This window comes from Schistocerca serialis, chromosome 3 (assembly GCF_023864345.2).
Source record: "Schistocerca serialis cubense isolate TAMUIC-IGC-003099 chromosome 3, iqSchSeri2.2, whole genome shotgun sequence".
In the NCBI taxonomy this organism is placed as follows: domain Eukaryota; kingdom Metazoa; phylum Arthropoda; class Insecta; order Orthoptera; family Acrididae; genus Schistocerca; species Schistocerca serialis.
The window spans coordinates 577,419,419-577,444,679 of record NC_064640.1 but is presented as its reverse complement, the minus strand read 5'-3'; the positions used below and the strand labels follow the sequence as shown (position 1 = coordinate 577,444,679).

General features: G+C 41.5%; 1 protein-coding gene across 2 annotated transcripts in view; it reads right to left on the bottom strand.

The window, feature by feature from the left end:
• Positions 1-25,261, bottom strand: part of LOC126470467 (fibulin-1-like) — a 660,942-nt gene that overhangs the window by 408,596 nt on the left and 227,085 nt on the right. For both annotated transcript variants that reach the window (XM_050098327.1, XM_050098328.1), the window contains exons 6-7: positions 14,736-14,845; positions 4,965-5,096 (exon numbers count right to left, since the gene is read on the bottom strand). In XM_050098327.1, coding sequence (XP_049954284.1) covers positions 4,965-5,096; positions 14,736-14,845 — 242 coding nt within the window. The remainder of the gene's footprint in view (positions 1-4,964; positions 5,097-14,735; positions 14,846-25,261) is intronic.

The window sequence follows — 25,261 nt, the reverse complement described above, 5'->3', positions numbered from 1 at the left end:
CTTTGTATCAACACCACTACCACTGTGGTGAGTTACTCACTGACTAAGCAGTTTGACTACACTCTATAGCCTTGTGCTGTTACGCTCCCCATTGGATACCTTCAGTGCCACCCCCTGTTGCCATTAGCAGCCAACAGTGTGGTTGCATGGTAGACAATATGTGGGGCACCAAATGCCATAAATATCATTAGCCTTTTGTCACCTTGCACTCAGGGGGTTCCTTGTTGGATGAAACTTTGGTTTCACAAAACCATACCAATAAGTATACATGGCATGATTCCAAAGGAAATGGTTGTTTGAAAGTGTATATTGGTACATGTGGCAAACTAACCATTGCCCCTACAGGTCCATTGAACACAGGCTCTGTACCAGAGGCCAAACTTGCTTTTTGTGGTAGTAAAAATTCTTGTCAATCCAACTATCATTCAGAAATGAAAGGAGAAATTTTTAAGAATAGGTTCATTTGATTATTGTCTGTGCTGGAAAAAGGCTCTATTAGTGTGATGAATAATGCCATCTATCATTCCATTTAAATAGAGAGGCTGTCACGTTCAAATTGTCACAAGGTAAACATTATGGAGAGGCTGCATAGGAAGAATGTTTAAGTTTCAGTCAATGAAATGAAAGCTGAACTTCTGTCTAAAGCAGAAATCCTACGTGCCAAAAACATATATGAATTAAATCAGATGACAAACAAAACTGGACACAAAGTGGTATGCCTACCAGCATATCACTGCCAGTATAACTCTTCTGTGCTGATCTGGGCCAAGGTTAAATGAGAAGTGGTGAAAAGAACACCACTTTCAAACTTGATTATATTGAGCAGCTAAGACATGATGCTCCACATAAAGTTACTCAGTATGACTGGATGAGGTCTGTAAAACATGCTGAAGTACTGCAAGCAGCTGATTTTTTGAGCCAGGGCATAAGAGACGGTTTAGTGAAACCTATGATTGTACACCTGGCTGAAACAAGCCATAGTGAAATTGAAGACATGATGATGATGACTACGCTCGAAGATCAGTGTACAGTCCTAACTGTCACATCACTGTATAGTCTAAGTAATAGCATTACTCCCACATTCTCTAATTATTTTGCTTGTTTGTTTTTCCTTTTGGTATTTGTTCTACCTGTTCTAGAGCAGCCTACATATATTTATTTAACCTATGTTTGTTACAGCAGATGATTTACTGCTGAGGCAGGCAGGGTCATTGAATGGTCTTCTTCCTATGTCACTGGTTGCCCAGGTTCCCTGAGTGCTGCAACATTTCATGAAACTGTCAAGCAGTCAGTGTAAACCGGTCTCACAACAGTGGGGCACCAGCGACCTTGTCCAATTCCCGTGTCATGAAATCCTGCAGGAGATGCATGGCAAGCTTTAGAACTCTGCCTTGCAGGCCTTAGATAACAGAGATGACTATCACCTGCATCCCACACATTATGACCATGTATTCAATTGCTGGTTGGGTCATCGCTAGATATAGCATGATGTCACAGTGAGGTGGCAATGTTGACTCAAGAGTTTATTAAAGGGGAAAGTGCTTGTAGACAGTCAAGTGATCTGCCCCTAACCTCACTAATATGTGTTCCCCAGGTGAGAAAACTGTCTAGGGTTACCCAAAATACTTTGCAGTGTGATACCATGGAATGGGGCTTTCCTTAATCTGCACTGACTGAAGGTCCAAAGGCATTCTGTGCCTCATAATTATTATGACCTGGCTTTTTGCAGCACTGAATTTCAGACACCACTTAGTGTCCCAGGTCATGTTGCGTGTCCTCTACAGATGATGGCACAAGATATAAACTTCTAGGTAGTGAATGTTGAGTGCTGTATCATACGCGTAAAGTTTGATTGTCGTTCTCTCCATCTTTTGGACATCTGAGGTATACAGAAAGTACAGCAAGGGGCAAGGACAGACCCTCATGGCACTCCCACTAGTACAGGCCTTGCTGCCAATACATCATCTCTGACATGACACTGAGTGTGCGATTACACAGGTAAGATGTGTGATGTTGATACCCCCAATAGAAAGAATTTGTAGAAGAGTCCCTCATGCCATATATATTCAAAGGCCTTGAAGATGTCCAGAAGCACCACCCCTGAGTACTTCTGATGCTCCAACACTCCCATTGTACAGATTCTCAAAGACTTTCAAAATGGCAGGGAACAGTCAACAGTTTTGCAGCAGTGTAGCATCTTTTCCATGTTCAGGAATGGCAACTACCTCTGCATGATTTCAAGTAGTGGGGCAGTCACCAGTCCTAATGATTAAATGGGTACAGAAATGGGTCAGAGGGTGCCAGGTGGCAGCTGCTTAAGTGTAGGATACAGCACCTTGTCGTAACCTGCAGCCTTCTTAGGGTTTAGATTATGAACTTGGATATCCACTTCCTCCCCAGTAATGGTGTCTATGGCATAACTTGCTGCCTTGTCCACAATAAATAAAGCTAATCTTTGCCACATTTATGAGTGTGCTCCACGTCAATCACATCCTCTACTGGCCTGAAGTCATCTACAGATGTGTCAGCCAAAACACTAATCTTGGTGTCAGGTTAACAGACAACTTGTTTGCCGACTTGCAGGGGAGGAAATGCACTGCCATTTCCTTAGGAATTGTTTTGTAGTTATCCAGGTAATGCCACTGTCATGTCAAAGTGTGGCCACCTTGCCTGCCCAGTGTCTGTTTCTGTGGTTTTCCAATGGCAACTTTATCTCATGCCACAGCTTGGCCACCTTGCCTGCCCTGTCTCTGTTGCTGTGGTTTTCCATTGCCACCTTCAGCTCATGCTGCAGCTGATTGAAGTGGTGTTTTGTGGTAGGGTACCTCATTAACTGCATTCACAGAAAATTCTATTTGTTGTGTTTTATCGCTTTTGGTACCTCAGAGGGCAGCTGGCACCATCGATTACTTACCCTGTGTAGCCCCTGGAAATAGCAGCATCTACTGCTTCAGCTTTATGTCGGTTAGCTGCCTTATAGTTTCATCAGCACTGACAACATTTGGATCTGGCACAACATCGAGCTAGTCTTGCAGGCTCTCCCAGTCCACCTTGCCTAGCTCACTGCACTGTTTTGCTGGCTCTACATCATTGATTTCCACACTGAAGATGACTGGGAGATGGTCTGCTGGCAGAGCACGCATCATCATTGCGATAATGAGGTGTCTAACACCCCTCAGTACCACTACATCCAGCATATCTCATGGCCATTATTGTTGTGACAGATAGTGGAGTCATATGACCCCAGGCTGGCCGCGGTGGTCTCGCGGTTCTAGGTGCGCAGTCCGGAACCGTGCGACTGCTACGGTTGCAGGTTCGAATCCTGCCTCGGGCATGGATGTGTGTGATGTCCTTAGGTTAGTTAGGTTTAAGTAGTTCTAAGATCTAGGGGACTGATGACCACAGCTGTTATGTCCCATAGTGCTCAGAGCCATGGCCATATGCCCCCAGGATTGCTGCATTATGCTGCCTAACCACACACAGCAGGTGGCATCCACTGATATTTGTGATGCTAGAATTCCATTCAGAGTGTTTGGCTTTGAAGTCCCCTGGGTCAAAAAGTTTGAAACATAGAGACATAAATGCCTCAAAGTCTGCTGGATCTAGGAACCTCATGGTGGCTGCTATGCAGGCACAAAAGTAATTTAGCCTGACGATGTTGATACTGCAATGACAGTGGCTTCAACCATTCTGAATTGTGGCAGCTGCACTACAGCGTGCTTGAAGGAGGTCTTTATGTAAATAGCCATACTTCCTCCTGCAATCAGCCTATTTGCATAGTGGCACTTATATTTGCCCACTCACATGAAAACACCAGGCTTAAGGTGAGTTTCTGAGACTTGCCACACGCTGACTGCTTTGTCTCACAAGAACTGCTGAAATTTCCCGGCCTGTGTTCTTATGAAGTTTGCATGCTAGGCTCAAACTGTTAACCCAAGTGTGGTTCATCAGTAGGGGAGACGGCATATAGAGCACATATGCAGCACATTCTTGAGTACAGCTTTAGTGTTTGGGATCCTCTCATTAAAGGACAGCATCCAAGCATTTCATAAATGTGCTGCTAGATTTGTTGCCAGTAGATTTGATCCTTATGCAAGTGCTACAGAGCTACTGCATGAACTCAAATGGGAACTGCTGGAGGGAAAGCAATGTTCTTGTCATGGAACCCTACTGAGAAAATTTAGACATGACTGACTGTAGAACAATACTATTGCTGTCACTGTAGACTTTGTTAAGGACCATGAGGAGCCATAAGGACAGTTGGTTTCCCATTCTTTATTTGTGAGTGGAACAGGACAGGAAATGACTAATAATGGTACAAAGTACCCTCATCCTTGCACTATGTTGTGGCTTGTGGAATATGTGTGTAGATGTCAATCTAACACACAACCATTCCTTTGTATGGTGTTTATGGTTCATTCTCATACCATTATTTGTGGTAAAATAAACACCATTCATGGATTAGAAATTATGCCTGTTCTGACTGTGTGACTGCTGTCCACAAGGCAGTATGACAGGCTATGATCATGGAACATGTGATCAGCATGTCACCAATCCTTCCAGCCATTATTGCCAGTAGATAAATTGTGTTGATGCTGCTACTTCTTTATTGAAGCAGATCCTCATTTTGCCTCACAAGCAAAAATATTTAAAGACAAATTATAAATCTACAAGAAAGAAAATATACACTCAAGAGAAAGTACTGCAAATTGCTTCAAGTTCCTATCCAAATATCAATATAATGCAGAAAATTAATTAATTTTAGATGCATTTGTCACAAACTATGACACTACACCATCATCATGGAGAAACTTCTGGAAATTCTTTTTCTTCCATTCACTATCAGCTAATATCATGTGATACTAGAAAAATACAACCTAAACAAATAGATATGATGCTAATAAAACTATATTTTGAAATACATGCCTTGACTGTTTATTGCAAATAAACAATAGCTGCCTTACCATGATGTGTTGGCTGGTGGGGCTTGCTGATTGTTCCATCTCTATTCACACAGACATATCCTCCAGGCTGATTACGACATTCCTGTGTCTGGATATCACAAGAATGAACTTCTAGTGCACATTCATCAATGTCTACAAAAGTAAAAAAGAATATTAATTGGACGATTAACAAAATTTTACCATCATTCTTGTCTGCTACACAAGTTATAGAATAACAAATGAACTAGAAGTGAGAAATGCCAGAGCAAACAGGTGTAATGAAGGTCTTTTTGTGGTTTAAATTCATATAACATAGAAGTATAAGCAAAAACCATTAGCAAAATTACTAACAGAAATTGCATTAAATGGGAAAACATTACTCCAATTAGTGTTATATTTATTGACTAAACTGAACACAGCTGACAATTTTTGAAATATTTATAGAGAAAGATATGATTCACTTGCTGTACACTATCCCAGAATGCTCCATTAAATGTAACAGATATCATTATGGTATGGAGAATTACATTTTAAGGTATTATGTACTTTTCCTCTTCTTTAGGTGGTACTGTAACTACCAAGAATTGATAATTTGCCTCATAAATGCTTTATATTTCTTGTCATTTAAAAAGTAGTTCTACACCACATACGTTCACTAACATCTTGAACTTTTGGTAGCAAGTCAACTATGGTCTGCAATATACTGTACCAATTTTGTCTCCTACAAATCACTAATTATGAACTGCAGAGTTCAAATATTTGTGGCATTGGTAAATGAGCTATGTAAATCAGTTCCTAAGCTCAGTAGCTTTTATGTATTGACAAATAATCAAAGATGGAATACATTATGTAAATGAAGATAGACTGCTACTCACAAAATAGACTAGATTCTGAGTAGCATGTAGGCAAATAGAAAAATGGAAGAAGTTTGTTTTCCAACAAAACAAAATCTTCTTCACAGTTAAGAAACACACACAACTCACACAGCCAATCTTGTCTGCAGATACTACTAACTCATTGGAGCAATTACAAATCTAGCCTTGTTTAGATACCGTGGAAATGGAAGAGGTGTGGAGTAAGGTTGAGAGGAGCTATTAATGATGGTGCTGAGGTACAGGTGCAAGCAAGGGCACATTAGGAGGAGAAATGACAAGAGGAAAAGGACAAAGTACAGGACAAATTTAGAGAATACAAGGTAGGAGGAAAAGAGAGTGGAAAGAAAAGGCTACTATGTGTGAGTTGGATGGAATGATGAGTAATAAAGTAATAGGGGAAATGCGAGCCTGATGTTGGGAAAATGAGGGTGGAATAAGGTGATGAAAGTTTTCTATCCAGTCCCGTTACAAAACTGTAAGCTGGAAATAAAGCGAAGGTTGTCATATGCTACATACTAAATGAGTACCAATACTCAAAACCAGTACATCAAGTAACAGATACAGGACATAGCATGTGTAGCAATATGATGAGGTGAGAAGCACTTCATATATCACAGAACAAAATGATACTTGCCACTGTGCAGGTGGCATGTGACATGCCAGCTCTCCCCCTGCCAGCTGGCAGCAGAAGCTGCCACAATATCAAGGTATTTATCCCAGTGTCACTATCGATATCGACTGTAGACAGGGATACTAAACCCTTCTCCTCTAAAATCAGCATGTAGGGCCAATAATGGTAGTGTTTGTTCTGTTGCTGGCAGAAAAAGGTGGAGGAAGGTGGGGTGGCATGGTAGAGTTTCTTGGCTTCTTGCCAAGGGTTTGAGCAAAACAGCCTCATCTGGACTGTCCAACTCAGACGTCCCAGATTGGTACTATGGGGAGATGGAGCTGGCAGCATGTCAGAGGCAGAGTACTACTGGGGCTAGGAGAGGCATAGCTGGTGCGAGTGGTTCCACATCCATGTGCTTCCACACACTGGCCCACTAATTTGCATGCTTTTGAGTGGGGTAAGGAGGGTGCAGACCATAGCATTGTGTTGGCAGTACAGGTTGCAGCTAATGGAGGTGTCAGGCACCTGGGTCAAATGTGGATGTGCCATTTGCAACAGCAATCATTGCCAGAACTGGTTTTGGTGACATGGCAGGAGCTCGTGACTGACCACATTGTCAAACAGCTTATGCCCCTTGTAGCCTACAATGAACTCCTGTGTCGCCATGGATGCTGGCCAAATGTACATGCCCAGACACAGGTGCCCTACATGTAGATGACCTGCACTTCATCTAGGCATACTACAAGGGGTGTAGGAGGCCTAGCAGGGTTCAATGAATGCAGCTGTGCAAGATTTTGGCTACATTGGTACCTTTGATAGGGGTGGACCGGTACATGGTGAAGAAGCTGTGGATCGCTTCATGGGCTGAAATGTCCATATCATCTGCTCCACCTCAGCATTGGTGTCTGGGTAAGAGGGGGTGTTGGTCAGATGCTCAGTGCCATTGCAGAAATGGAAAGCCTCAAACTGTGAGGATGTGAAAAGGGAAATGTTGTCAGACACAAGTGTGTGTGATGCTCCCTTGATCACAAAAACTTATAGAATTGCTACCATTTTAATGGTAAAATCTATGAGAAGGTACAGTGGAATACTGCATTAGCTAGCAGTAGCTGGTGAGCATGCAGTGTCATCATTTGAGCAGTGACGTTGATTTATTGTGATATGGGCTAGGCTCGCATGGTGTAACCTGCCAACACAGCAGTAATGCATGGCACAGGCAAGACAATTTCTCCATCATCAGGATTTCTGTGGTATTGTTGAGTATGTGACTGGAAGTGGTGCAGTGGCATAATGACTAGCCTGATATCTGGAATAAATAGCTGCAGATTTTGCAGTAGATTAATTCACAGCCCAGCAGTCTACAAAAATGAAGGTACTACACCAGATGAGGAAGTGGCATGAAGCTGCCATAAGCAGCCACCAGTTTGGGTCTCTGTGGTGGTATCAGCTTCCTGCACTGAGTGTACCCTCTGAACTGGCTGCCACAACACAGTAGGCCTTCCCAGCTCACTCCAGCTGCAGCTGTACTTTTGCCCATCTGCAGTGGGTCACATCCCAGGAACAGTAGCCACCTTCTGACAACGGGGTGGTGGGTGCACCTCCTTGCTGTATTCTTTGACTGCCTCTGGCGTTGGCTACCTCTGCAAGATTCCTATCTCCATATGCCAGTGATGAAAGTGCTGAGGATCAAACAACAGTGGGTGCATGCAAGGCACCAAGTGTAGGTTCCAGTAAAATGAAGTGCGAGCATGCATTGCAACCAACTGGCCGGCTGCTGAGAGCCATCTGGCCAGCTACCATCCCTGTTTTCGTGGGTTGGAGTTACGGTCACCTCCCCGTATTGACACAGTGCTGATGTAACATAGAAAATAAATTACTGATTTTGTCAGCCACTTCCCTTTGGGCCTTCATCGGCCTGCCACCCAGTTTCAGACATCAGCCATTTGACATTCTGACAATGTAGTCAGCCGGGGTTGGCTATAGGCTTAAGAGAGGGCATGGATCATAGCATGGGTTGTCAGTGACAACATCTATGTAACAATGGTATGCACTCTCTCCCATGGTTGATCTGAGTGCTGCCATGGAGAAAAACCTTGTGCTGGGGCCATCTGGTTAAGGGAGCACACACTACAAGAGTGGCATACACATTCAATTTCAGCATGAATACAGGCCACCAGGCCATTCTATGTGCCACTTGGCTAAGACCTTCATGCATATTATCCTCAAATGTGAATGTTGAAGGACGATGCAGTGCTAGAGGGGGAGGTGGGATGAAGCTCCACCTTTCAGTGTAGTCAGTGGTTTACCTTAAGATTCTGTCTGTTATGTAGCAGCACCACTGTTTAGGATAGCAAAAGTTAGTTTTGTGCGATATTCTGAGCACAAGTTACAGCCAGGTGCAGGCCGGATTGCAGTGAGTTACACATACCAGCAGTTGTGAAGGCAAATAGAGGCCACAGGGGCGCAGAACTGCCAGAGAAGGCACACACAGCAGTTTGCACAGTGCAAGCTACAGTCAGAAGGGGCCCACTGGAGCAATTTAGGAGTGGTGCGTACGTGACTCGGAGTGGCATGTTAGCAAAAAAGGGTGCACAGCCGAGTATAAATAAAAAATTCACTGAAGTGTGACAGCTCTCTTGGACAGTGAGGCGTGTCGCACCACCAGCTTCACACAGCAGCAGATGAGGCACCAATGTTCCAGTCCATGGCGGGTCATTGGTTTGACCCCCTAAGGCCAACACAGGGTCTGTAGCCAGCCAGGCAGCCAGCCAGCAGCAGGACACTCATCGGCTCACTACTGCAGGCAGTCATCCTGGCTTCCAACACATGGCAGTGACAACTGGGCCAAGGGTCGCAGACTCGGCTGTGGATTGCGACCACTTGTCGGCGCTGCATCCTAAGCCACACCAGCGAAGGAACACGGCGTGGACACTGTTTGAACACTGGACAGACTTCCATATGGATGACATGATAATAAGCATTCCTGGTGTAAAGAAACAACTGTCCAAAGTGAAGACAAATAAATCACCAGGTCCCAATGGAATCCTAATTTCGTTATACAAAGAATATATGCAGCATTGGTCCCTTATGTAACTTGCATTTATCATGAATCTTTCACCCAGTGCAAAGTCCCAAGTGACTGGAAAAATGTGTAGGTGACTAATGTTTACAAAAATGGTGAAAGATTGGACTTGAAAAATTACAGACCAATATCCCTCATGTTGGTTTGCTGCAGAATCCTTGAACATATTCTCAGTTTGAATATAGTAAATTTCATTAAGACCAAGAAGCTTATGTCCAAGAATCAGCATGGTTTTAGAAAGCATCATTGTGTGAAACTCAGCTTGCCCTTTTGTCACATGATATACTAACAACTATGAATGAGGGGCAACAAGCAGATTCCATATTTCTAGACTTCTGTAAAGCATATGACATGGTGCCTCACTGCAGGCTGTTAACAATGCTACAAGCATATGGAATAGGTTTCTAGATATGCAAGTGGCTTAAAGACTTCTTCACTGATAGAAACCAGTATGGTGTCCTGGATGGCAAGTGTTCATCAGAGACAAGGATATCATCACGAGTATCTGAGGGAAGTGTCATAGGAAAGCTATTATTTTCTATATACATAAATGAACTGGCACAGTGGGCAGCAATCTGCAGTTGTTTGCTGATGATGTTGTGGTGTGCAGCAAGGTGCAAAGTTGAGTTATTGCAGGAGGGTACAAGACGACTTATGAGGAACCCCTCAAGTGCAAGGTCACAAAAGACCAATTATGTTCACAGCATTCGAAGCACCACATATTTTCTGCCATGAAACCACAATATTGGCTGCTAATGGCAACAGGGGACAGGACTGGAGGTATCCAATGGTGAGCACAGTATGAGGCTACAGTGCATAGCTGAACTGCTTAATCTATGAGTAACTCTCAACATGGTAAAGTGCTTGCAGTGTTGATGCAAAGCAGTGCAATGGCAATGATAAACAAAGCAAACATTCTATTATATCTACAACAACAGTTGCCAAAGTTGACATTTCATCAGAAAGGAACCCAAACAATTTCACAGAGTGAGAAAAAAGTGTCAGATGAAATATTAGTGTTTCTACAGGATGAGTCAGTGGAATGTGTGGTGTTGTATACACTCAACTGTGCGGACAATGTACATGTGGAGTACAATGATGACAATACACACTCAACAAGTAAAAGAGATATTGAAATAGGTATCAAGCCATTTAGTTCATTGTCCTTGTCCGACAGGGAGCCACAAATCCTGTCTCCAGGGAAATGTAGTAAACGACAATTGTTGTTCAAGGAGCAGGTACTAAACATAATTACGTATATGGAAACTCATCCACAGTATAGTAAAAAATATTATGAACTGGTTTTGAATAAGTGTGCAGCAATATGAGTGTGTAATCCATCAGAAAAACTAAGGGAGAGCATGGTGCACTTGCTACAAAAACTGGTGTTTGCACATTTCAAGGATGCTCAATACAATTTAGAGGATGTGCGTGATAGTGACCTACTATGTTATGCACTTCAAATTGTGCACAAGATAGATTATAATGATTTAAATGGAAGCAGTAGATGGTTGCATAACTTCAAACAGCACTACAGAATTGGTAGATATAAGATAAAGAAATTTCAAACAATGGATCAACTTGGTGACACATGGCAAACTCCAGAATCGGCACAAAAATTTGTAGATGAGATAAACAAACTTATCCCATCACTCAATAAGGAATTTTTTTTCAGCACCAACAAATTGGGATTTGAAGAGAAAACACATATGGAAGGAACACTCGAAATTAGAGGTAACAAGAACAAGAGAGCTGTATCAAGATCAGCTAACATAATCACTTTAACACATTCATATACAATTACGCTGACTGTTTACCTTGGAAGTAAATTTTCTGGAAAGTTATTTATTGTGCTGCATGAAGTTGAAGGTGCTCTGCCCCCTGTGATTCTGTCTCATGTGCATGACTGCAAGGGCAGTAGGGAATATTTACGCCACGGTAAGCAAGAGTGGGAAAATGGTTGGAAGATAACTACAACTATGGCATTATCACTGCTTTTGACCAATAGTTGGTCAAAATAACTTACTTTTCCAATAGTTGGTCAAAATAATTTGCTTTTGATTGATTCCTGGTCTGCATTTAAAAATCATCCTCCTTTAGAGAAAACTATCATTTGAAAAGTGTTTTTTTCCATGCCTATAAAGCATATTATCACAGTATCTACAGCTACGCCTTAAAGGATTTCCAGTTTCATGACAAGTGCCATACAGATTTTCATTTGGTTGCATGCCATCATACTCCATCAGTTCTCATCACCTTGTCACACCAGTCTCTATACGCATCTTTAAGAGTGGATGCCTAACTCAATGTCTTGCATGGTTTGTAACTCCCAAGGAGTTTGCCTTCAGTCTTGATGGTGCAAAGCTTCAGGATCATGGTGGCATGCCATTTTTCAGTCAGTGTTCATGGTACAAGTTAATGGTTGGTTTTGAAGATTTCTTAAATGTCAACAATGTCCATTTTGTGATGTGTAATACATACTTCCCACAGAAAGTTGATCTCTGTACCTGCCAGACACTCATTTCCTAGTGCCCTCATGATGCACATGGTGAGTAAATGGCAGTTAATATTTTTATGTCATAATTGTTAACACAGACTTTCACATGAGCCTTACTAAAGGTTGAACCTGCAACCTCACACTCAAAGGGTTCCTGGTTAGACAAAATTCCTAGTTGGTGTGATGAATGGCAACTAGCTCTAAACATAGAAAAATGTAAGTTAAAGCAGATGAGTATGAAAAATAAATCCTTAAGGGTTAGATACAGCATTAGTAAGGCCGGTATTACACTATCAAATTTCTTTGTCCAATATCTTTGTCCAAAATCTTTGTCAAAGATATTTGATAGTGTAATAGGGACTTTGTCAAATGTCGTCCAATATTTGATCAAATCTAGGGCCTCGCTGTATATTTGATCAAAGAAACCGCTTGTCTTCTGTTCACTGCAATGTGACACGTTACCACATGGAGCGCTAGCATCGCTGCAGCGTTCTGTCATCTGTAGTGTTTTTATAACCATTGCCGGTAAATACAATTGGTGTGTGCCGACAACTACAAAATTAATAGAGATGTGTGAAGCTGATGAGGCGCTTTACAATGTGAGGCACCCTGAATACAAAGATAGATTAAGAACATTGGAGACTTAACCTGACCTAACCTAACATTACCCTCTCCTGTAGCAAGGAATCGGAGTGTTATAGTGAGCCTGTCTTCTGAAGATGTAGCAGTTCTTAAGTGAATATTGTGCTTTGTAATATGAGGATACACTTCATTGAGCACATACAGAACTGTGTGCTCATCCATTCTTAAGTAATTGATGTACGACTTGACGTCTTCCACTGTAAGCTCACGTAACAAGTTTTGTTGAATGCTTTTATCGTGTCGTCGTAAAACCCACGGCTTCACCCAGATTAGATTAGTTTTTCGTTCCATAGATCCGTGCTGAGGAGATCCTCGTGGATGTGGAACATGTCGATTTTTTTAAGCTGAAATAACAATACTAATAGTATGAATAAATACAATACATCATTTGTTTCTATTAAAAATTTCGCCAATGGAGTAGAAGGAGTTGGCCAGTAGTAAGTCTTTCAGGCTCATTTTAAATTGATCTTTATTTCTAACTAAATTTTTTATGTTTCCTGGCAAATTATTGAAGATGAGTGTTCCTGAGTAGTGGACCCCTTTTTGAACTAAAGTAAGTGCTTTTTAAGTCCTTGTGCAGATCATTTTTGTTCCTGGTATTGTATCTATGAACTGAGTTGTTTGTTGGAAAAAGAGATATATTATTTACGACAAATTTCATTAAGAAGTAAATATACTGAGAGGCAGTAGTTAGTATACCCAGTTCTTTGAAGAGGTTTCTGCAGGACATCCGTGAATTTACTCCACAAATAATACGTATTACACGCTTTTGGACCTTGAAAACTTTTGTTTGACTTCAAGATTTACCCCAAAATATTATCCCATATGACATTATGGAATGAAAGTACGCAAGCTTTTTCATTTTTATGTTGCCTATGTCTGCTAACACTCGAATTGCAAATACAGATTTGTTACGGCCTTTCTGCAGTTCTGTGGTGTGCTCCTTCCAACTAAATTTATTATCAAGTTGTAATCCCAGGACTTTTCAGACTGTCAACCTCGTATGTATGGTTCCATTTTTTCCCCCCACTTCTTTTCCACATGTGCACACAATGCAATTGGAGTACGTAGAACTGCTGCGGTTAATAACAAGTTGTTGTCAGCCATCTTGAACTTTGACGAAAAATTTGATGACAGTGTAATACCCCTTGTAGCGCTACGTCAAAGATCTTTGTCAAATATATTGGACGGAATATTGGATCACATCTTTGATCAAATCTTTGACAAAGAAATTTGATAGTGTAATACCGGTCTAATATCTTGCTTCCCGCAGTCATATTGTTTAAGTATCTGGGCATAATGTTGCAAAGTGATATGAAATGGAACAAGCATCTGAAGATTTTGCTAGGGAAGGCAAATAGTCAACTTCGTTTTATTGGGAGAATTTTGAGAAAGTATGGCTCATCTGTAACAGATACCTCATATATGATGCTACTGTGACCTATTCATGAGTACTGCTCCAGTGTTCCAGATCCGTACCAAGTCAGATTAAAGGAAGACATAGAAGCAATTCAAAGGTGGGCTGCCAGATCTGTTACTGGTAGGTTTGAGCAACATGATAGTGTTGCAGAAATGGTTTGGGAACTCAAATGAGAATCCCTGATGGGAAGGTGACGTTCTTTTCGAGAAGCACTATTGAGAAAATTTAGCTAAGTGGCATTTGGAGCTGACTGCAGGATGATTCTACTGTTGCATATATATATATATATATTGCGTAAGGACCACAAAGATAAGAAACAAGAAATAAGGGCTCATGTGGAGGCATACAGGCAGATATTTTTCCCTCGCTCTATTCATAAGTGGAACAGAAAAGGAAATGCAGAATGACTAGTAGTGGTATAGGGTACCTTCTGTCATATACCAAACTGTGGCAGATGTAGAATAAATCAAAAGTCTTTCCTGTATCAACCCTACACTTAACTAAACCATCATTCTAGGTCAGCTACCTGTCTAAATATTCTTACAGTGCATAGCCATAATTAATTCTGTAGCTTTTGTGCCTCTGTATCTTATTTTTTAACCATGGTGCTCATTAAAAAGTACACATCCAGATATACAGTTCAAAATAAGTGTCATCAGTTCTTACCATTGCAGGATTTCCCATCAGCACCCAGCTGGTATCCAGGATAGCAGGTACATTCAACAGCTACTCCTGTATCCAAGCACTTGTGAGCACATGGGTTATTCTGCTTACATCTGTGAAGTCACAATAAAGAGTTTAAAATCAGAAAATTATTGGTGAAGTGAAATATTTGTGTTGTCCACTATGTTACATTGAACGATTTTCAGCACAGAAGATGCGTCCTTTAAAATCATACAAGAAATTCTGTGTCATCTCATGTCTAGGATTACAGACTTGCAACCTGATGATGTGTGGTGGAGTCAAAGATGGAACACTTGCAGCCGGCTGGAGTGGCCGTGCGGTTCTGGGCGCTACAGTCTGGAGCCGAGCGACCACTACGGTCGCAGGTTCGAATCCTGCCTCGGGCATTGATGTATGTGATGTCCTTAGGTTAGTTAGGTTTAATTAGTTCTAAGTTCTAGGTGACTGATGACCTCAGAAGTTAAGTCGCATAGTGCTCAGAGCCATTTGAACCATGGAACACTTGCAAGAAATACTCGGATGTTGGTATGGGCAGCCTGATTTACCAATAGTTCTAGTTGAAAAGCTGGAGCAAGGCTGTGTGAATTGGTGTTGTCTTTAGCTCTCAATTTAGGTAAACTGTGTTTGTTACTGTGTTAATTTGAAACATCTGGAAAATATTGATTTCCTTATTTATTTACTCACTAATCATTTAGCCTGACCACATTAGGATCCTAAGGCCCTCTCTTACATTTGAGCAGGAACAATGCACACTAAAGATACTACAAAATCTTTCCAACAACAGCTGCTACCACTACTAGAATAACAACTGACACGAACAATAATAGTAAAGGGAATTTAGAATGACATAGATTAGCTTAGCACATTGGAAGTCCTGTTTAGTGTCATCAGAAGTGAAATGGAAGAAGGAGGAGGTGAAGACTGAAATGACAGTGACAATGGCTGTTACGAAAGAACAGAATATGAACAGAGAATTCTGTTGACAAGTGGTAAGGAAAAGTTGTGGCAGAGTGGTGCTGAAGAGAGTGAGCTGGAGAAAATGTGGGAGGAATGGCTATTTTGCTAGACGGTGGACCATTAACTGTCTTTTGAACTTTGGAAGGAATTAATTTCTCTCGTATCTTGAGGATTATGGCTCCAAAGTCTGGTTCCTGATTAGAAAATAATTTAGAGAACATGGCAGTATTATGTTATGGTACACAGAGAATTCTACTTTGTTGAGAATGACTATTTCTGCTGTGCTGCTCATGTAGTAGTGTAACAGTTGAGGACAAATAAGAGGGAAGCAGTGATTGAGAAGATAACACAGCAAACATAAAGTATGATAGTCTCTCTGCTTATCAGCACATGGCCACAATAATTTGCCAGTGTGATATGATCGAAAAAGTGTAAGCCACAAATATATGTTACACAAGCATTCATTGCCAGTTTCAATGAATGGCAGTTTCTGAGAATGTTGACACATCATGAACATATAATGAGAAGGGCAATGGGCCCAATACTGATCCTCATGGGACGTCTGATATGACATCCCTCCAGTGTGAACTTTTTGTTCCAATCATTATACATTATTGGCAAGTTGTAAATTATGAATGGAACCGTAATATGGCACTAGAAAAATTTTGACTTGTGAGTTTAGCAAGTAGAATGAAAAAAGAAATTAATGGAATGAAGAAACCATATTTCTTGTTAAGAAGTTTTGTGACCTCAAAAGAACACCTCATGTGGTTTTCATGCAGTACAGCACATTTTTAAATGGTCTTAAATTTCAATAATGGTCTGCACCCAAATAGGAAGGGTTTTGGGAAACAAGTACCAACTTTCTGCCTGCTACTCTTAGCCAGATACAGTGAGTTTTCAAACATAAGTTACATAATTTGAAGCCATTTAGGAAGAGCTATGTTGTTCTACTCTGCAAATGGCCCCTTCACAATTGCTGAAATGTGTGTTGAAAACTGGTGCTATGTGAAGTGCACATGATTCCCTCAATATATAGTTCTCACAGAGCGACTCACCAAATTATGCCATGTGAAGGGTACTACAAGATACCTCAATAACTAGGTGCAGTGGTGTAAGAGCATGCATTCAGTATGCTGACAATGCAGAAGACACTGTTCAGGATCTCTGAAACAACGAGTTGCTACACATTACATCACTGACAGGCCTACTAGAGGCACTGACATGATGGTAAAGCTATGGCTGAATCTGTAATGATTACACCTGGCACTTCAAACCTCTTATGACTTAGTGCCCAGGACCACTTCTGTTTCTGCTACATCTGCGAGATGCCAGATATGGTGCACATGTCAGAGAAACTGGTGAGAAACAATGATGATGCAAGGAGAGAAGACCGTCTGCAGTCAGGCCTCTAACCCATGCCGCAGTTGAGCAACAGGGCAGATGAATGGCAGACCGGACACCGCAAGAGCAAGGCAGTAGTTATCTAGGCTACAACAAAGTACGACAAACTTTTGACACAACGATGTCAACAGATCATGCATGGGCCACAATTCAAATCAAGACCAGAGAGGAAAACCAATATCAAAGTGAAGTTGTTGGCAAGTAGTCAGTAGTATGATGGAGATAATGATGAATGCTATCAGACAAAGAACACGACTGCCTGAATGGTAAAGGTGATGGAGTACATCATTGGAGATGGGCATAAGTGCTCAATAACAAAGTAAGGGCTGCCATAGTGGTTGAGGATTTGATAGCCTTCTTCATCTGCTGCTTAAAAGTCTGGACCAGACATTCAGCTTCCCATTGGAGGAAGGATGGAAAGGAGGAATACAGATCTGTTCGATGCCATTAGTGGCACAGAAGTCCTCGAAGGCAGAAGTCATGAATTGTGGGACACTGTCGGAGACCAATGTGTGGGGCAACCCTCCGATGGCCAAAACTTAGGCCAAGGCAGTAAGAGTAGTCTGGGTCATGGTGGATGCCATGTGTATGACATAGGGGTACTTTGAATAAGCATCCACAATGAGCAGTCACATAGAACTCAAAAATGTGCTTGCAAAATAGATATGAATGTGGTCCCAAGGGAGGCAAGGAGTAGGCCAGGGGGCAAAGGATTGAGGGACACCATCTGGCGGTGGGTGGATGCTGTGCATCTAGGGACCATCTTCTCAATGTTGCTGTTGATCCCTGGCCAGTACACAGGGAGCTGTGCCAGTGTCTTCATGCAGGACATGCTCCAATGACCCCAGTGAAGCAAACTCAATACCCAACAATGCAGTTCCGCCAGAATAACCACTCGATGTGCATCCATCTCAGTAACTGAAAGGATGACACCATCTGCAACTGAGAAGTGGTAAAAAAGCTGTTTTCATTGGCAGATTTCTGTCGTGAAATGAAGAGTGAGGTAATAGGGACAACCATGGATTACATAGCAAAGGTAGGGAGGGATCCTGGTGTGTTGCAGCAGAAACACATATGGCCATAAGGGGAAAACTGTCCAATGGATGTTGATGTTAGACATAGATGTGGAAGCAGAGGACCACCTGTGAGTGAAATCCAGGTCTGAGCCAGGTGGTATATGGTACAATGCATCAGCATTAGGATGCTGGGCTGTCGGCTAGTACCAGATAGTATAATTGTAAGCACTGAGGAACAATGCCCAGTGCTAGAGGCATTGTACTGTTCATCATTGGAGATTGGAATGCAGCCTGAATAATGCCACCAATGGCTTGTGAGCCATAATTAGAGAGAACTGTGTGCCACTCCTCCACAGTGTCACTTAAAGGGGGAAATGATGGAGGACACGATGTGGTGTCAATTGCAAAGGGTGTCAGTCCATGGGGCACAGCAGGCTTTTGCACATGAAGTTTGTCCGCTTAGAGTTCAAGAGACTTTTGTAACATCAAGCTGGATTAGCAAGATGGCTGCTGAGTGAGATCACAGGTATTTTCTTCGTCTGCTAAAAAAACTTATTTAAGAGGGAATAGTGTCAAATTCTAATCTCCTTTGTTTTGTATACTTGCTGTTTGTTTCCTTCGTCACACAACTGAATATTAGCATTCCAGCAGCACTTGTTCTTGAAAAAACTTGTTCTTTAGCTAAAGTCCTGATAATCGTGATATAACGCAAAATTTTGCATGACATAAACACAAAAAATTCTATTCAAGTCTTCTTGATAGTGCAAAATTCATTTCAAAGAGTCTGCTACTAGATTCATCAGTGTCTATTGTGCAGTAAAAGTGTAATTAAATGTTTCTAAATAGTATTCGTATTGTTTACTAGTTAGATAGACTCGATCTAGGCCTAAAATGTTCCAGTTATAAAAGTTTAAAAACCTGACCAAACATGCCTGATAATGTAAATTCTCTAAAAGCAAATTAATTACAAATTCATTCTTCTGTTATTGTATCTCTAAATCAGTACAAAAAAAACAATCACCGCACATAAGACCTTTGTGTTGTTTTTTTTGTTTACACACAGCCAATCTCACATCCTTGACAAATTTAAAACATTCTTTAAACTTAATTATTATTTTGAAACTGACCATGAGTGAGAACTGTGGGAGCTGTTATAGGGTAGTGAGTAGAGAGATTTGTTGCCAATCTTGTAGGAAACATTTTCACTGGGGTGGGGGATGCAGTCAGGCGGATGTTGGGAGAACAGAACAGGCTCTCTCCTAGAACTGCAGAGTATGCAGTACGAACATGTTGTTTGGGGAACAGGAAAGGAAAATCTGTACCCTTCAGGCACAGCTGGAGGAAGCAAGGAAGGAACTCATAAGGATCAAGGGAGATAGAGGGGAGGAGGGTGGTTGGGAACTGGCAGCTGGTACGAGGATACGAAGAAAGAGAACAAAATCTGACAGTTTTATCATCAACACCAAAAACAGGTATCTACCACTGCCAGAGTTAAGTGGAGAAGAGCCTCAGGTAGAACGAGGAGCAGGAAATGTAGAGCACACTTCAACTGAGGCCAAGAAGCCTAGGAATGTACAAACTGTTAGGAAGAAGAAAGTGCTGCTGCTAGGTAGTAGCCATGGGTGAGGTGTAGACCCTCAGTTACAGGAAAGCCCCTTAACAAATATAATAAATGAATCCTTCACATCGGGGACATTTCCAGAGCAGTTAAAACAGGCAAGAGTTTTACCTTTGCTTAAGAAAGGTAATGCAGAAGACACAGAAAATTACTGGCCCATTTCCCTGCTGTCAGCATTCTCAAAAATAATAGAAGCAATTATGAAATACAGATCAATGAATTACCTGAATAAATTCAATATTTTAAGCGAATCAGTTTGGTTTCCGAAGTGGCAAAAATATGGAGTCAGCCATAATAGAATTCACAAAAGTTGTATTTGATGCTCTTGATAAAGATGAGTGTGTCACAGGCATATTTTTGGATCTTTCTAAGGCATTTGATACAGTCAATCACAAGATTCTACTAAATAAATTAGAAGCATTAGGAATAAGAGGGGTAGCTAATGACTGGTTTTGACCATACCTAACAGATAGGGTACAAAGAGTAGAGATAACACATACTTCAGATAGATCCAAACATTTAGTAAAACACTTATTAGAAACAAAATGCATTAATATAGGGGTTCTGCAAGGTAGCATATTAGGACCAATACTGTTACTGATATACATCAATGACTATCCCAGTAGGGTTACTCATGGTGAAAAAGTCCTCTTCACTGATGACAGTAATATTTTAGTCACTGAGAAAGCAAGAGAACCCCTTGCTGAGAAAGCAAATGAAACAATTAAGGAAGTTTATGACTGGTCAATAAGTAATAAAGTGACATTGCACACAAAGAAAACTAATGTCATGGATTTCAATTTGAAGAGGAAAAATGACAATGTTAAATTAAATGTAGATGGCACCTCTATAGACTGTGTAACAAATGCAAAATTTCTAGGAATGAATACTGATTCTCAGTTGAAGTGGTCTGAACACACAAAGTTAATTGCAAACAGAATGTCAGCAGCATGTTATGCCCTTAGAATCCTATCATCAGTGTTTAATATGCAGTGTCTTTTAGTTACATATTATTCATATGTACACTCAATTTTTAGATATGGCATTCTTTCTTGGGGAACAAATGCACAAAATATGAACACAATTTTCAAACTCCAGAAAAGAGCCATACGAATAATAACCAAAAATACTAGTCGAGCTCATTGTAAAGATCTGTTCAGAACACTGGGGATTTTAACTGCTCCATGTGAATACATTTACCAGTCAGTTGTACACATCAAAAATAACACTGGTAATTACTGTACAAACATCTCTGTCCATGAGCATGCAACAAGAGATAGACTCAACTTACAATTACCAAGAAAAAAAACATAAAACTCAAAACAGCATTTTCTACCAAGGAATAAAACTGTACAATAAATTAACAAAAGAGATTAAAGAAATTGCAAAAATACACTTATTTAAAAAGCAGTTAAAAAGTACCTGTTATGCAATACATTTTATACATTGAAGGATTACTTAGATAAAACAGAGTAGGGGTTTGATAAAAAATGTTATACAAATAAATAAATAACAATAGTACTGATTATAAAATATCCAAAATTCCACATAACACCTTCACTTTATGATTTTTCCTTCTTTTTTCCTTTCTAGAAAGTCTTGTCCCCAAGCTATGCATAGCACAATACTAACACCTCTTCCTCTTTCTGAGCTCAAAATCTCCCTCATTATGGAGGGATGCTGACTCAGTTTTCAGGATAGCAAATGGGGAATTGTGATACAGAAAATGGCCCAGGGATCACAAGTGTGTGTGTGTGTGTGTGTGTGTGTGTGTGTGAAGTGTTATGAAACAATGTGTGTATAGTGTGTGCAGTGACTGATAGTGAGATATGAGTGAGCAATGTGGCATTACATTATTTAATAAGTTATTTGTAAACAAATTATTGTATACCAGGAGTAAACCAATGATTGTCTCTAACTAGAAGTCTGTAAATATACGTGTATACAAATTAGCTTAGTTTAAATTGATCTAAATTTGGAAATACTTTGACATGTCCTATATCCTTGTAAAAGAGAGATCTACAGATGAATAAAGCTACTACTACCACTACTACTAATCTCTGTTGGTCCATCACAGCCAGGGGACATTGGCTGGTAAGTACTTTTCAATGTCAATAAACTTCACCAAAAGTCACATATTTTATGATATTTTATTTTATTCTGAAAGCAACCAATTTCAGCAGTTCATTTTGCCCTCATGTCTTTGTATGAAGCATTTATATGACTGGAATTCATGATATCCAGTGGTTTATGGTGCTATACAATAAGTTTGTTTATTTGGATAAAAGCGTATTGGGCCTGAAGATGGCAAGATGAATTGCTGAAACTGGTTGCTTTCAGAATAAAATAAAATATCTTAAAATATACAGCTGTTGGTGAAGTTTATTGACATTGAAAAAACTTCTGTAACAAGTCTGTCTGTATCTGCTGCTGGTGCATCAGCTGCTGCTTTTGCTCGAGCAGACTAGCCAATTTAGCATCCATGCTACAAAACAACTTCCTTTTTCCTCATCACCAATTGCTATATCTGCAAGTACCAGATACTGGTGTTCACATCAGAGAACAGGCAAGAAAAGATGATGACCCAAGGTGGGAAGACCTCCTGCAAAAAAATGGCTCTGAGTACTATGCGACTTAACTTTTGAGGTCATCAGTTGCCTAGAACTTAGAACTAATTAAACCTAACTAACCTAAGGACATCACACACATCCATGCCCGAGGCAGGATTCAAACCTGCGACCGTAGCGGTCGCTCGGTTCCAGACTGTAGCGCCTAGAACCGCACGGCCACTCCCGCTGGCAGACCTCCTGCAGTCAGGACTAAAATCCATGTCAGAGTTGAGCAACAGTGCAGACAACGATGGACCCAACACAACAAGAGCAAGGCAATAGCTATCTAGGCTACAACTAAGTGCAATGAACTTTCAACACAATACTGTCAACAGATCAACTATGAGCCACAATCCAAATGGAGACCAGACAGGAAAACCAATATCAAAGCACAGTCATTGGTGGCTAGCCAGTAGTATGGTGGAGATAGTAACAAACACTATTCAGCAAATTACATGACTGATTGAATGGATAGGGTGCGGCGGTATTATGCGAGCCATGAGGGGCATTACTGGCCAGCATATTCACGTGGCAAGACGATGGCACACTCACTAAGTGAGTGCAGCACTGTGGCAACACTGTCCTCTATTGGCTATGGAGATCCATTTGTTTTGGCAGGCATTCAATTTCCATGTGGCCTGATACCAGAGTTTCAGAAGCATTACATAAGCTAGCTTGTACATACACTGCCAAATTCAGTATGACATTCTCAGTTAAGCAGTGATAGCCAGCTGTTAGTAACAAGTATATCTGTCTGCCATCTGAGATGAACCATCACAAGCTGTTACCATCAGACTCTGCCTCAATGGCTGCTGACCAGTGTCTGCACCAAGTCTGAATGCTGCAGACTTGGCACCTTCACACCACTGGGCCAACCACTGGGTGACTACAATCTAGTGATGGCCAACCACCTGGTGGGCTGTGGCTTCAAGTATGGGCCATCTAGGAACCCAGTCATAATCATCGAAGTGGGCAAACAGTATTGCTGTACACTTAGGTGACAAAAATTATGGGATACTGATACGCACATATACAGATGGTGGTAGTATCAGGTACACAAGGTATAAAAAGGCAGTTCATTAGTGGAGCTGTCATTCATACTCAGGTGATTCTTGTGAAAAGGTTTCCAATGTGATTATGGCTGCATGATGGGAATTAGCAGATTTTGAATACAGAATGGTTGTTGGAGATAGATGCATGGGCCATTCCATTTTCGAAATTTTTAGGTAATTTAATATTTTGAGATCCACAGTGTCAAGAGTGTGCTGCTAATATCAAATGGCATGCGTTACTTTTGGACAATGCAATGGCTGATGGCCTTCACTTAAGGACCAAGGTAAGGTGTCACATAGTGTGAAATACCCACAAAATTCAATGTGGAATGTACTATGAACTTATCCATCAGGACAATGCGGTGAAATCTGGTGTTAATGGGCTATGGCAGCAGATCCTATGAAGCCGTGGACCCAAGATGTCAACAAGAACATGTCCAAGCTGGTGGTGGCTCCATAACGGTGTGGGCTGTATTTACATGGAATGGACTGGGTCCTCTGGTTCCAATTGAACTGATCATTGACTGAAAATTGTTATGTTTGGCTACTTCAAAATCATTTCAGCCATTCATGGACCTCATGTTCCCAAACAATGATGAAATTTTATGAATGACAGTGCATCATGTCACTGGGCCACAATTGTTCAAAACTGGTTTGAAGAACATTCTGGACAATTCAGGTGAATGATTTGGCCACCCAGATTGCCCAACATGAACCTCATCAAACATATATGGGACATAACTGCGAGGTCAGTTCATGCACAACAGAATTCTGTACTGGCAACACTTTTGCAATTATGGAAGGCTGTACAGGCAGCATGGCTCAATATTTCTGAAGGGGAGTTCCAACGACTTGTTGATTCCATGCCACATCGAGTGGCTGCACTACGCCAGGCATAACAAGGTCTGACACAGTATTAGGAGGTATCTAATGACTTTTGTCACCTAAGTGTACACTGGCCAGTGTGGGCACAAACCACCATCATAATTCATGCTGGAGGCCATGGTTTGATCCTGCCTCAACCAGTACATACCACGTTGAGCAACATGGGCCAAGCCAACTACTTCAGCGCACATGCTGTCTGTCCGCCATGTGCCACACAGTGATGCTTATGAGTCAGTGTCGATGCCACTGTGCTGATAGCAGCACCTTGCCGGATGCCTCCATCACCTGAGGGAACACGCAGTGTGTGTCCTTCTGGCAGGCTACTACTGACATGGGCACACTTCACAGGCCATGGCTGCCTACTTCACGGAGGCACTGGTCAGCTATACAGTTCTGCATCCACTGCTGTAATTATTATGCAGTAAAGGAATAATGCAACCAACATTGTTTCCATGACAGTCTGCCACTGACACACTCCACCAGTTCCCCAGCAGCCATGCCCTGGGAGGTGAACTACATACATCCTGACCTCTCACAGACACCTTTACCTGCCACCAGCAGAAACTGTAAACCCTGACGTCAACAGGTGGAGTCAACAGTTCTCTGCTGCCGAGCAGTGTGTCAGCAGTGTGCAACTAGCAGCATTACTGCATTTACTAGGCAGTCTTGTATTTTAATAACCATTTAAATTTTGTGTTGAATTGTTTATGCTCTCAGTAGATTAGTTCAGACATTCTTTGCACAACAGTATTTAGCACGGATAGGGACTGTGACTGGTGTGGGCTGAGTTGGCATCCCTTCACTCACAGCTTCAGGCTATGTTGGCTTCGGTCACACAGCTTGAGGCTGTAGCCAATGGGCATCACTGTGGGGGTCCGGACGGGGGTTTGTCGGGGACGGCCAGCTCGTCCCACGCATACCCCGATCGGACTAAGGTTGTGGTTGCCCAGGATACTGCCCACATTGA